At 40.6% G+C, this 12,115-nt stretch overlaps 1 protein-coding gene across 1 annotated transcript; it reads left to right on the top strand.

The window, feature by feature from the left end:
- The first annotated feature begins 4,822 nt into the window (after window positions 1-4,822).
- Window positions 4,823-11,312, top strand: LOC105384383 (cuticle protein). Its single transcript, XM_048628953.1, has 3 exons — window positions 4,823-4,845; window positions 4,931-5,509; window positions 10,712-11,312. Exons 1-3 carry the CDS (start codon window positions 4,834-4,836, stop codon window positions 11,228-11,230), a joined length of 1,110 nt encoding a protein of 369 aa, XP_048484910.1. The 5' UTR covers window positions 4,823-4,833; the 3' UTR covers window positions 11,231-11,312.
- Window positions 11,313-12,115: the final 803 nt, after the last annotated feature.

A 12,115-nucleotide genomic window follows, 5' to 3' on the forward strand; every position in this document is an offset into this window, starting at 1 on the left:
AGGCACCGATTTTCAGGTTTTATGCTTATATGAAACTGAATTCGATGAGGTCTCAAGAAACAAATTTCTTGATAGTGAAGAGATCCATCAAAGGTAATTATTAAGGCTACAGTAAAACTGTAAGGTAAGGTATCGTTAAACGCAGAATGTTGGTATGCTGACAGTAGGGCACTAGGGAAGCAGTCAGTGCCATAGACATGAAGTAGGCGTTATCCCTTGAGTTCGTAAATGGTTTGGCCGTGAAATTGCGAAGAACGTCTTTAAAGAACTCCTCTAAATCCGACATGGCCTGCACTGCCGCCGACGCTGTGTGTTAGTAACCTTACCTCAGAAATGGGTAAATATATCGAGTTGAAATTTGAGGCACATATTTAAAGTACGATTGTACTTTGTATAGGTGTACCTTGAGGCCATGAAAAAAGTTACCTACAATATAGTCAGAAATGGAAAATTTCATCCTGACAATGCCATTCCATATGTCACTGGAACGTTTTCATTTCTCGCGAGTGTATATAATAATATTATGTACTAATATTTGACTATTTACTATTTAAACGCGCAGGTAAATCGAAACTAAAAATGTATTTCTCTATGGCCTAAACCTATGAAAATTGGCAAGTGCTACGGTCAGAACAGAGGTACATTGAGTAAAAAAAACTGAAACATACACATTTCGTTTTATTTCTTCAGTTACTGCCATGTTACCGACTCGCGAAGAGAAGAAAACAGGACAATTATACTTTGAAACCTGAGTCATAAGAATGGACCTGATACAACTGATTGTAACGGTTTCAATCCCCGGCGGGGTCACATTATAATCACTCAATTTGTTCACATAATATATATAGGTTCTACTTCTCACGAGCAATTAAAAAGTTCCACTAAGAAAAAGTCAACTCCTAATGTATCAATTTTTTATATTATTTCATTAACAAATTTCATATAAAAAACTATATATACCTATATAACAAATTTGATATAAATATTTATATTTAGATTTTTAAACTCGTGAGAAAGGAAAAAGTTCCATTTACAATATGCCAACAGGAGATAACCCCATTTTTTTAATATTTCATTTAAAAGAACACAATATATACGTTTTCAGTTGGTAATATTCTGATGCGATATTAAATGCTCTTCACTATTGGATGATGCCCATGTCCTACAGTGAATTGTTTATGGGCTATGTGTTTATGTTTTATCATAAGACAATGACAAAACAGGTCAACTATAATTTGTAACTTGTGCCAGGAGATTAGGACGCGTTCTCACTAATGTTTCATATTTTTATTTTTGCATAAAATATTCGCCGGTTGGTATCATCATCAGCCAATAATCATCCACTGCTGGACATAGGCCTCTCCCAAGGAGCGCCACAACACTCGGTCCTCGGCCTTCCTCATCCAACCACTACCCGCCACCCGCCTAAGGTCGTCAGTCCAGCGGGCAGGAGGGCGTCCCACGCTGCGTTTGCCTGTTCGTGGTCTCCACTCGAGAACTCGTCTACCCCAACGGTTATCGGTTCTTCGGCAGATATGACCAGCCCACTGCCACTTCAGCTTGCATATTTTGACAGCTATGTCGGTAACCTTAGTCCTCTGACGGATAACCTCATTTCTGATACGATCAATCAGAGAAACCCCAAGCATAGCTCTCTCCATAGCACGCTGAGCGACTTTAAATTCAGTTGATGAATTATTACAAAGCCTACATCTCATTGATCTTCATTGATTTTCTTATGACCCGACTGCCGAAGGAGGAGGGTAATGTTTTTTCGATTGTATGTTTGTATGTATGTATGTATGTCTGTTTCTTTGTTCCCTCCTGTAGCCTAAACGGCTAGATAGATTTTGATGTATGAGGTATCGTTAGAAGCGTATTGATTGCGCAATGGTTATAGACTATGTGACGTTACATTAAAATGTACATAGCGCCCTCTAGAGGACATAAAGTGATGATCGAAAAAAAAATATTTTTCCAACTATGCAGTGTGGAAAATCAAATGAAAGGGCTTGATTAGCACATTACAAAAATATGCATATTGTAGGTAAGTATTTAAATAGCAACACCAAAATGATTGAAATAAAAAATGTTCATAAACTAAAACTACTGACATAAAATTTCATAAAATAAAGATAACTAAAAAGTTATAAATAAAAAAAATTATTATAAACAAACAAAAAACCCAAGTGCACCCTAAAAAGATGAAAACAAGCCCCAATGTTAATGGAAAGTATCGCAGGAGGGGACCACTTACTAACACCTCAAAAACTAAAAAGCTCCTTGGGATAGCCCAAGGAGCTACTTTCAGCTGAAATTACTCCTCAGGTTGCTGTTAATAAGGTAAATGAATACTACGTTAAAGTAGGTGAATCTCTTGCGGATCGGATCCCCCAAACAAATGATGGAGAAAACGAAACTATAAATGACAAAAGTTCCAATAATAACTCTTTTTTTCTAGGGGACACAGATGAAAGGGAAGTAGAGCAAATAATAATGGGATTAAGGACTACCTGTGCTATGGGAGTTGACCAAATATCCAATAAAATTCTAAAAGACTTCAAAGATTTTCTTGTACCTCCGATCACTTTCATTTTTAATCAATGCTTACAGTTAGGAATTTTCCCAAGAGATCTCAAAGTATCCAAAGTACTTCCTATTCATAAGGGCGGGGACAGAGATCGTGTCAACAATTACAGACCAATTTCAATATTACCGTCCCTATCAAAAATACTAGAAAAAATAATCAATAAAAGATTAGTCAACTACCTTGAGAAAAACAATGTACTATCAAAAAATCAGTTCGGCTTCCGACAAAATAAATCCACTGATGATGCTGTTTTGTCCCTTACGGAATTTGTTGCTACTAAATTAGATAACAGTAAAAAATGCATTTCTATATTTATAGACCTTGCTAAGGCCTTTGACACGGTCTCCGTCCCACTCCTTATGAACAAATTAGAGAAGATTGGCATAAGAGGTTCCCAGCTGGAACTTTTTAAAGACTACCTATCTGAAAGGCATCAATGTGTCTCTATAGGAGAGCATACTAGTGCATTACTTCCCATACTTTATGGAGTCCCACAGGGCAGTATTCTGGGACCAACGCTATTCCTGATTTACATAAATAACCTATTATCTATGAATATGAAACTGATATCTTATGCTGATGATACTGCCCTGCTCTTCTCTGCTGACTCCTGGGAGGAGGCTTTCACTGAAGCACAGAGGGGTTTTAACGCTGTTGGGAGCTGGCTCAGACGTAACTTACTGTCGTTAAACGTTGAAAAAACCAAGTACATGACTTTCTCCATTCGTAGCTCTGGCCAACCATCAGATGACTTCACAATTTTTTCTCATACATGTCCTCCCGGCACAAGAAACTGTAACTGTCCATCTCTAGAACGTGTCAAATGCATAAAATATCTAGGAGTCTTAATTGATAACAATCTAAGCTTCAAACCTCACATTGATCTCCTAACCACTAGAATAAGAAAATTAATATTCATATTTAAATCATTAAGACATATTCTTGACTCATCCAAATTAAAACAAATATACTTTGCACTATGCCAGTCTTTACTTAATTACTGCATTTCGTCTTGGGGTGGAGCTCACAAGACTAACTTGAAAAGCGTTGAAGTTGCCCAACGTGCTATCCTGAAGGTCTGCACCTTCCGGCCTTTCCGCTACCCTACTACTTTACTATATGAATACTGCGAAGTACTCACCGTCCGACAACTCTTCTTGCTAAGCATCATAAAGAGACAACACAGTGAGCTGATATTTAATCCTTCCATCCTAAAAAGGCGCAGAAAGCATACAATCTGCAAGAGTAGACGCTTCAACACAGTTTTTATACGTAAATTCTTCTGCTTTCTTGGACCATTTATCTACAATAGAATCAATAAAACTAAATTCATATACTGTCTGAATGGAGGGCTTTGCAAAAGAGAAGTTACAAAATGGTTACTGACCCTTAATTACGTTGACACCGAGGACCTCCTCGCTGTAATGCAGTAGCTATTATGAATCGCTTTGGTACTGTCAAGAGAGTACTTATCTTATTTATTATTTATATATATGTATATATATATATAATATTTATTTCTATATATGTATATACTGTATATATGTACCTATACATTATACACATACAAATATATATTATACTTTATCATTATTACTAATATTATATATAATAGTTATAGTATACTTACGTATTTATAAGTAATTAGTTAGATACTCAACTTAAAATCACCACTTTTTAATTAATTCTCTTTCATAGTTTCATAGAATACTCAAAATTTCTTTGCATGAACTGTAAAAAATATTTACCTCTTAATTACCTACCTTTTCCTTGTAATAATTAGCAAACTAAAATATAAGTAATTTAATGTAACGGGTTGGGGCGCTGTGAGCTGAAACACAGGTTAACACCTAGTTTAGCAGCAGATGCTACTTACTTGCCATTGTTGTACACATGTTGTTCATAAAATATTAGCTAATAAGGTAAGTTTTAAGATATGTATATTAAATAAATTATTATTATTATTATTATTGGGGCTTGTTTTCATCTTTTTAGCGTGCAGTCGGGTTTTTTGTTTGTTTATAATTACACTAGCATTAGTAGCAAATAAGTACCTAAATAGTTTTCTTAATAACAGTGAAAGCTTTTAACTTATTAAGAATTTACAAGAATAGCCTGCAAGCTGCGTGTGAGTACATAAAACAAGTTGACCTTTCGTTGTCACACCCGAAATTCGATCAGTATAAATACTTTCTGCATCGTAAGCAACACATCAGTTGTTCATTAGCAATTATCACTTCAACATGTTCTCCAAAGTAAGTGTTCATTGATATGGGATATGATGTGGATGTGGATGCATAGTGTGAGAGTGTTTGTAACTGTGTGTTGTGTGAATTGCAGATAGTGGTGGCGAGCTGCGTGCTGGCGCTGGCGGCGGGTGGGCTGCTGCCCGAGCCGCACTACTCCGCCGCCTCCGCCGTCTCCTCGCAGAGCATCGTGCGTCACGACCAGCAACACCAGTACCAGCACGCCATCGCCGCGCCCGTCGCCAAGATCGCCGTCGCCGCCGCACCCGTGGCCTACCACGCCGCCCCCGCACACTACTCGTCCGCCGCGGCCGTCTCCTCGCAGAACATCGTGCGTCACGACCAGCCCCAAGCCCACCACCTCGTCCACGCCGCCCCCGCTCACTACGCCGCCGCCCCCGTAGCCTACCACTCCGCCCCCGCTCACTACGCCCAGCACGAGGAGATCGCGCACCCCAAGTACGAGTACTCTTACTCCGTGGCCGACTCCCACACCGGCGACAACAAGTCGCAGCACGAGAGCCGCGACGGTGACGCCGTGCACGGCGAGTACTCTCTGGTCGAAGCCGACGGCTCCGTGCGCACCGTGCACTACTCCGCCGACGCCCACAGCGGCTTCAACGCGGTCGTGAGCCACTCCGCGCCCGCCCACCACGCCGCGCCCGCCCACCACGCTGCGCCCGCCCACTACCTCCACCACTAGGCCGACATCTACCTGCACCATTGCGGGACTGTACATACAAACAATATTTATAATTCCTAAATAAACGAATTTAATTTAAATTGTTGATTAATAATTTATGTTTTATTATTTTTTTCCATTTTCTACACTCACCAGCAATGTAAAAGTTCCAGTGACATAATAATAATATGTCACGGCAATGGCAGGTGGAACTTTTTTATTTTATTTCGAAAATATACACTGACGAGCAATTAAAAAGTTTCGCCTGCCATTGACGTTCCATATGTCACTGGAACTTTTTCATTCCCATGATTCACAACAATTATTTTGAAAGATTAATTTGATTACCTACAACTTCTTAACATATTCTCCTGAATCATTCCTTAAAGTCTGTACAGAAAAGTCATTAACCAAAGTGTAACTATAACTTTCGTGGTTGTTGTTGAGATGGATGATGACATATAAATAACTGTTTGAGGTATCGTTTTTATGTCCATTTTGACTTCAACATGTAATGTCACTTACGAATTACCTTATTGGCCTTTAGAGAAAACTCGAGCGCTTTTCATAGCACTCTCAGGAGCGTTGAATCAGATGACCAGTCTAACCTTCAATGTTTACTTTTTAGACAATACTTCATCACCAGCAAGACGCACTAGTAATAGTTTTTTTTTAAGAATTTGTAAGTGTGCTCCGAGAGTTATGTTACCTATGTCACTACATGTTGTTATCTGTGTTATGAATGCCCCTTGCAGCTTTTTTTAAGTTGCTACTGCTTAGTTCTAGTAGTCTGACCAAAATTACACGAAATAGCTTTAATTTTTTGGTTGTTCATAAATAAAACACACACACTCACGCCTTGTAATAATGTTCTCCCTTGCGGGGTAGGCAGAGGTGCATTGCTGCACCCACTTTTCGCCAGAGTGTTATGTTAGTCCCAATGTAATAGGGGGTAGGCCTATTGCCATTTCACGGGCACATCCAAGACCCGAGAACAAATATCTGTGTTCAAACAAATATCTTCCCCAGCCGGGAATCGAACCCGACCTTCGGCTCAGTAGTCAGGGTCACTAACCACTACGCCATTCGGTCGTCAACGTTGTTAATTTTTTCTAAGTTTTATTCTTTTAATTAATAAATCAAAATTGCTAAAATTTTTTTGTGATAACTTTTAAATATAGTTTTTATTCAAATGAATAAAAATACAGTACAAAATAAAATAAAGTATGTTGTGTTCCCTAATATAATATTAATTTGCCCTTATGCATTTTTCAGTTTTTATATTATTAACTTTTGGGTTTTGGACATAGCTCTCACAGAAAAATATATACCCCATGACCTCCTCTAACACTGATTTTTTTGTCAGTCCATGTGCCGATGTATATTGAAGTACATTGTTGTAAAATACAGTAGTTATTCTAACAAACTCCAATACCTTTGTCATTCGCAAACTAAGCCACTTCTGTCCAGTCTGTAGCGTTTAAATAAGCTTTTATACGCATTGAGTTTCTTAAGAGTTTCAATCACTGGTCACCCGGCGATATTAGTTCGTGTCAATGTGATAATAGCAATATCGTTGGGTTAGTCCCGCTATGGTGTGGTCCCGGTGTGGCGCCCTCTTGAAGTGCCTGTCGGAAGGTCCCGCTATGGTACCCTTCAGTTTTTGGTACTGTTGTAAAGTAGATCTAAAAGATGGGTACCATAGCGGGACTTTTTGATGGGTGTTTTGGGAGGGTGCCGTGCCGGGACCGTGCCATAGCGGGACTAACCCATATCGTTAAACTTGCATAATTTATTGTTAATTTAATGGATATCAGTGACAATGCCACATAGTCGATCCGATAGCATGTCGTTTTTACGAAATATTTGCAGCCAATACGTATACTGTCCCGTGCTAAGTTTATGCGTGTTCAATTTGTTTTAAAGTGAAACTAATGTTGCCTTGGACACCTTGTGCTTGATATAAAAGAACTAAGATTTCGATGCAAAGTATCAGTTTCAAACTCCTTTTTGTGATAACAACATAATAACAACTCAAAATCAAAATGATGTCAAAGGTAAAACAGTTTAAAGTTGCATCTAAATGCAATATCCCGTGGGATAAAAGACTCCCAAATTATAATTTCAAATAATAACTATAAATTTAATTAAAATGAACCTTTCTAATAGAACAAGTGCAAAAAGATGTCCATAGAGTATTTAGTGTTGCAAACTCATAGTGTACCTTCTATAACTACAGACATCCAACTATATATTAACTAACATCAACAAGCGTCCACTACAAGGCAATTCTGCAAAAAACATCATAGACAACTCTTCCTCCACACTCAATCCACAAGCCTCTAAAACCAATAAACCAATGGCCATATTTCCAGATCATCTGCCTCGCGGCTCTCGCCGCGCTCGCCACCGCTCAGTATGGCCACGGCGGCCACGGGCACGCGTTCTCGTCCCAGCACATCTACCGCCACGACGGGCCCGCGCACGTGGTGCACTACAGCCACGACGGCCACGACGGCCACGACGGCAACAACGGCCAAGACGGCTACGCACATGGCCACGGTGGCTACGCACATGGCCACGGTAACCACCATGATTACCATGTAAGGGGTTTTTTGTACTATTTTTTTATTTAATATTATAGTTACTAATGTCCAGTCAGGTAGTCTTAATGCTTAAAGCCTTTTCTTTTTTTAGCCAACCTTATCATGGTTCAGAGTAGAAAGTAAAACTAAGAGGTATTTGTGGTGGCATCCCATGGAATATTTCATTGTAGGTTTCTTCAACGTATAGTAAATAAGAGCCTAACTCTGGTCGAAATAAAAAGTTTCTTTAACCACCAGAATTTTCAGCAATAATTAACTAGCCGCATCCTTGCCCCCGTTTATACAGCTGCATTTTCACATCCAAACTACACTCAGCCCCTTTTCCTCATCATATATCTCTTGAACCTGTCAGGCGCACCCCAAGTACGAGTTCGAGTACAAGGTGTCGGACCCGCACACCGGCGACCACAAGTCGCAGCACGAGAGCCGCGACGGCGACGTGGTGAAGGGCTCCTACAGCCTGCACCAGCCCGACGGCTCCGAGCGACACGTCGAGTACCACGGCGACAAACACACCGGGTAAATATAACCCCTGGTAACGTACAGGACTTCACCCAATCTCAGAATAGAATAGAATAGAATAACCCCTGGTCTCGCTGCACTGGTTTGTTATCTCTGAACTAGAAAGAGGGAGGGCTATAAGTTTAACCTCTAAACGTAACGTAAAGTGAGAAAACCGATGAATAGATTCCAGCCTAATAGACTTTAGTATGGGATCATTAGATTAGATATAATAAGTAATATCGTCGAAGATTTGGTACAACTACGCACTACATAAGGTAGTAGCAACAAGGTGTGAGAACGGCTTTTTTATGTTATGTAGCCCATAATGACGTAACTGTTTTGATTAAAATATATTTTTCTTTTCCAGTTTCCACGCTGACGTGAAGTTCAGCACCCACCACGAGGTGCCCAAGCCCAAGCATCACTACTGATTAGTTTGAAAACAAATTACAATGTATCACAGCATTGCATCTCATAATTGTAATACTGTGACTGTACTGTTTTGTTACCAGTTATCTTGACTATTGAACTATGTTTATTGTTATTATTGATACCTTATTGAGATTTTGTGATATTTTTATACTTACCTAAATAAAAGAACTAAGCGCTACTTTTTTGTTTAAAAGTGCTGCTATCCAACGGATCTTTTTACAGGAGAAAAACTACCTAATCCTACTTATACATAGCTATTATTTTTACAAAGTTATGATTGTTTACAATAGGTACATAAAGAAAAAAAAATAGTTGGAAGATTATTCTGCAATACTTATTATGTATTTTGGTCTGAAATAAATGATTTATTATTATTATTATTATTATATTGAACAATGGACTCCATCTAAATAATTCGTGCCATATACAACATAAATGATAAAACAAGCCGTAAACTTGATTCATGACATCTGATGGTCAGTGACCGAGAATATTTCAGAAACCGGTTAGCTTGCTCTACACCACTGCATTCTTTCAGACGTCATAATTTGCAACTAAAATTTAAACTTTTTTTATATAGAGAGGTGAAGGGTCACCCTATTGTCAACTCACATAGGAATCTTATGGTGGGTTGCACCAGTAGTAGTTTGAACTTTGAAGCCGTTAAAAATCTCTATCGACTGTATCAAGCATGGGGTAATGCCTCAGAAAACGTTTGCTATAAGTACAGTACAGTTACAACTGCCTCTGTGGTCTAGTGGTAGAAGCTGCGCTTCATGACCCAGAGGTCCCGGGTTCGATTCCCGGGTGGGACCATCAATTTGTGTTTCTAAATTGTGGTTCTAAGTTTGGTTAGGACATAGAAGGCTGATCACCTGATGTCCGAAACAGTGAAACGATCCATGCTGTTGGATGGGCATGTAAAGCAGTCGGTCCTGCGCCTAGCTCTCTCCAGTCGTGTCGGTCAATCCGTCCCATTGGGCTATGAGAGTGATGGAACAGAGAATGCTCCTGTGTACTGCGCACACACTTGGGCACTATAATCTACTCCTGCGTAGATGGCTGATCTCAATAGAGATTGGCCGCCGTGGCCGAAATTCGGCTAGGAGGACATTATTATTAAGTACAGAAGGCATTTAACATTTCTCTTAAAATCTGCAAACTGATCACAATATGGCTAAGAACTGATAACCATAGAGTCGAACATACTCGTAAAAGTATCTAAGGGGTAAACTCGACTTTCATGTCAACTTTCAGATACAATGTGTAATTTCCAATGAGCAAGTTACCTACGTAAGTACTTTAATCTGAAAGTGATTTTAAACTCTCATACTGATACCTAAAGATAAAATAATAACGTGATCTGATGACCTTGTCCACCCAAAATGAACTCAATATAAAAGGAGCTCTTAACATATGCAACCATATCAGTTGTTCATTAACGATTATCACTTCAACATGTTCTCCAAAGTAAGTATTCGTTGAATAGTGATGCTGGGATATAATGCATGTGGATGGCTTGTGTGAGAGTGTTTGTAACTGTGTGTTGTGTGAATTGCAGATAGTGGTGGCGAGCTGCGTGCTGGCGCTGGCGGCGGGCGGGCTGCTGCCCGAGCCGCACTACTCCGCCGCCTCCGCCGTCTCCTCGCAGAGCATCGTGCGTCACGACCAGCAACACCAGTACCAGCACGCCATCGCCGCGCCCGTCGCCAAGATCGCCGTCGCCGCCGCGCCCGTGGCCTACCACGCCGCCCCCGCACACTACTCGTCCGCCGCGGCCGTCTCCTCGCAGAACATCGTGCGTCACGACCAGCCCCAAGCCCACCACCTCGTCCACGCCGCCCCCGCTCACTACGCCGCCGCCCCCGTAGCCTACCACTCCGCCCCCGCTCACTACGCCCAGCACGAGGAGATCGCGCACCCCAAGTACGAGTACTCTTACTCCGTGGCCGACTCCCACACCGGCGACAACAAGTCGCAGCACGAGAGCCGCGACGGTGACGCCGTGCACGGCGAGTACTCTCTGGTCGAAGCCGACGGCTCCGTGCGCACCGTGCACTACTCCGCCGACGCCCACAGCGGCTTCAACGCGGTCGTGAGCCACTCCGCGCCCGCCCACCACGCCGCGCCCGCCCACCACGCTGCGCCCGCCCACTACCTCCACCACTAGACCCACATCTACCTGAACGAATTTTGTATATAAACACACTATTTATTACAACAAAATAAAAGAACAACATTTGTTTACGATATTTCATGTTTTATTAGCTTTATTTAAACACATAAATGTTCACCTTGCCCAAATACCTTCGATCAGTGCGTCCTGCCGGTGATGACATATCGTATGCTTAATGTTTCTCTCGATGTCGATTTTTGATGTCATCCATCAAAAATGAGATAAACCGACATCAATTTCACAAAATATTGAAGATGAAGCGGCAGCGGGCCGGCTACATAAGCCGAAGAACCGATGACCGGAGTTAAACGGGTGCTCGAGTTAAGTTCTTAGTGACAAGAGTAGCGCAGGACGCTCTCCAGCCTTACGCTGGAAGCCTTCCACATCAGATGTGGCTGGATGAGGAAGACTAGAAACGAAGTGAAAGAATGAGAGAAAAATATTTTTAAGCGTTGTGGCGCTCCTTGAGAGGGTCCTGCATTCAGCGATATGCCAGCAGTTGAGTCATTATCGGCAGATTTGTGCTTTTGCTACTATTTGCTAGTTATTTTAAGTTCTATACACATACTTACTGTATCTCCGAAGGAGTAGGTAGTGATTGAGTCAGTTGAAGTTTAAGTTTACATCAATTTTACTGAACTTTTTAATACCGACATTAGTAGCAGAAAAGAGATGATAACTTTTAACCTTACAAAAATAACCTTTAAAAACCTTTTAAAACTACAAAAATATTAAATATCGTGTAGGTAAAAAAATCAGGAATTTCTAGTGGTATTTTTTGGCAAATGGCAAACGTAGTGAGACTAGCGAGTGAGTGAGTTAGTGATTCAATGTGTGAGTAACAGAATTGTCAAAATTTAACTTTTTTTATTTCATCAC

Source organism: Plutella xylostella, chromosome 22 (assembly GCF_932276165.1).
Source record: "Plutella xylostella chromosome 22, ilPluXylo3.1, whole genome shotgun sequence".
Lineage (NCBI taxonomy): Eukaryota > Metazoa > Arthropoda > Insecta > Lepidoptera > Plutellidae > Plutella > Plutella xylostella.

Coding starts and splice junctions, on each gene's coding strand:
- LOC105384383 (XM_048628953.1), top strand. Junction 5,510..10,711: donor ACGCCGCGCCCGCCCACCAC/GCTGCGCCCGCC, acceptor GTCTCCTCGCAG/AGCATCGTGCGTCACGACCA.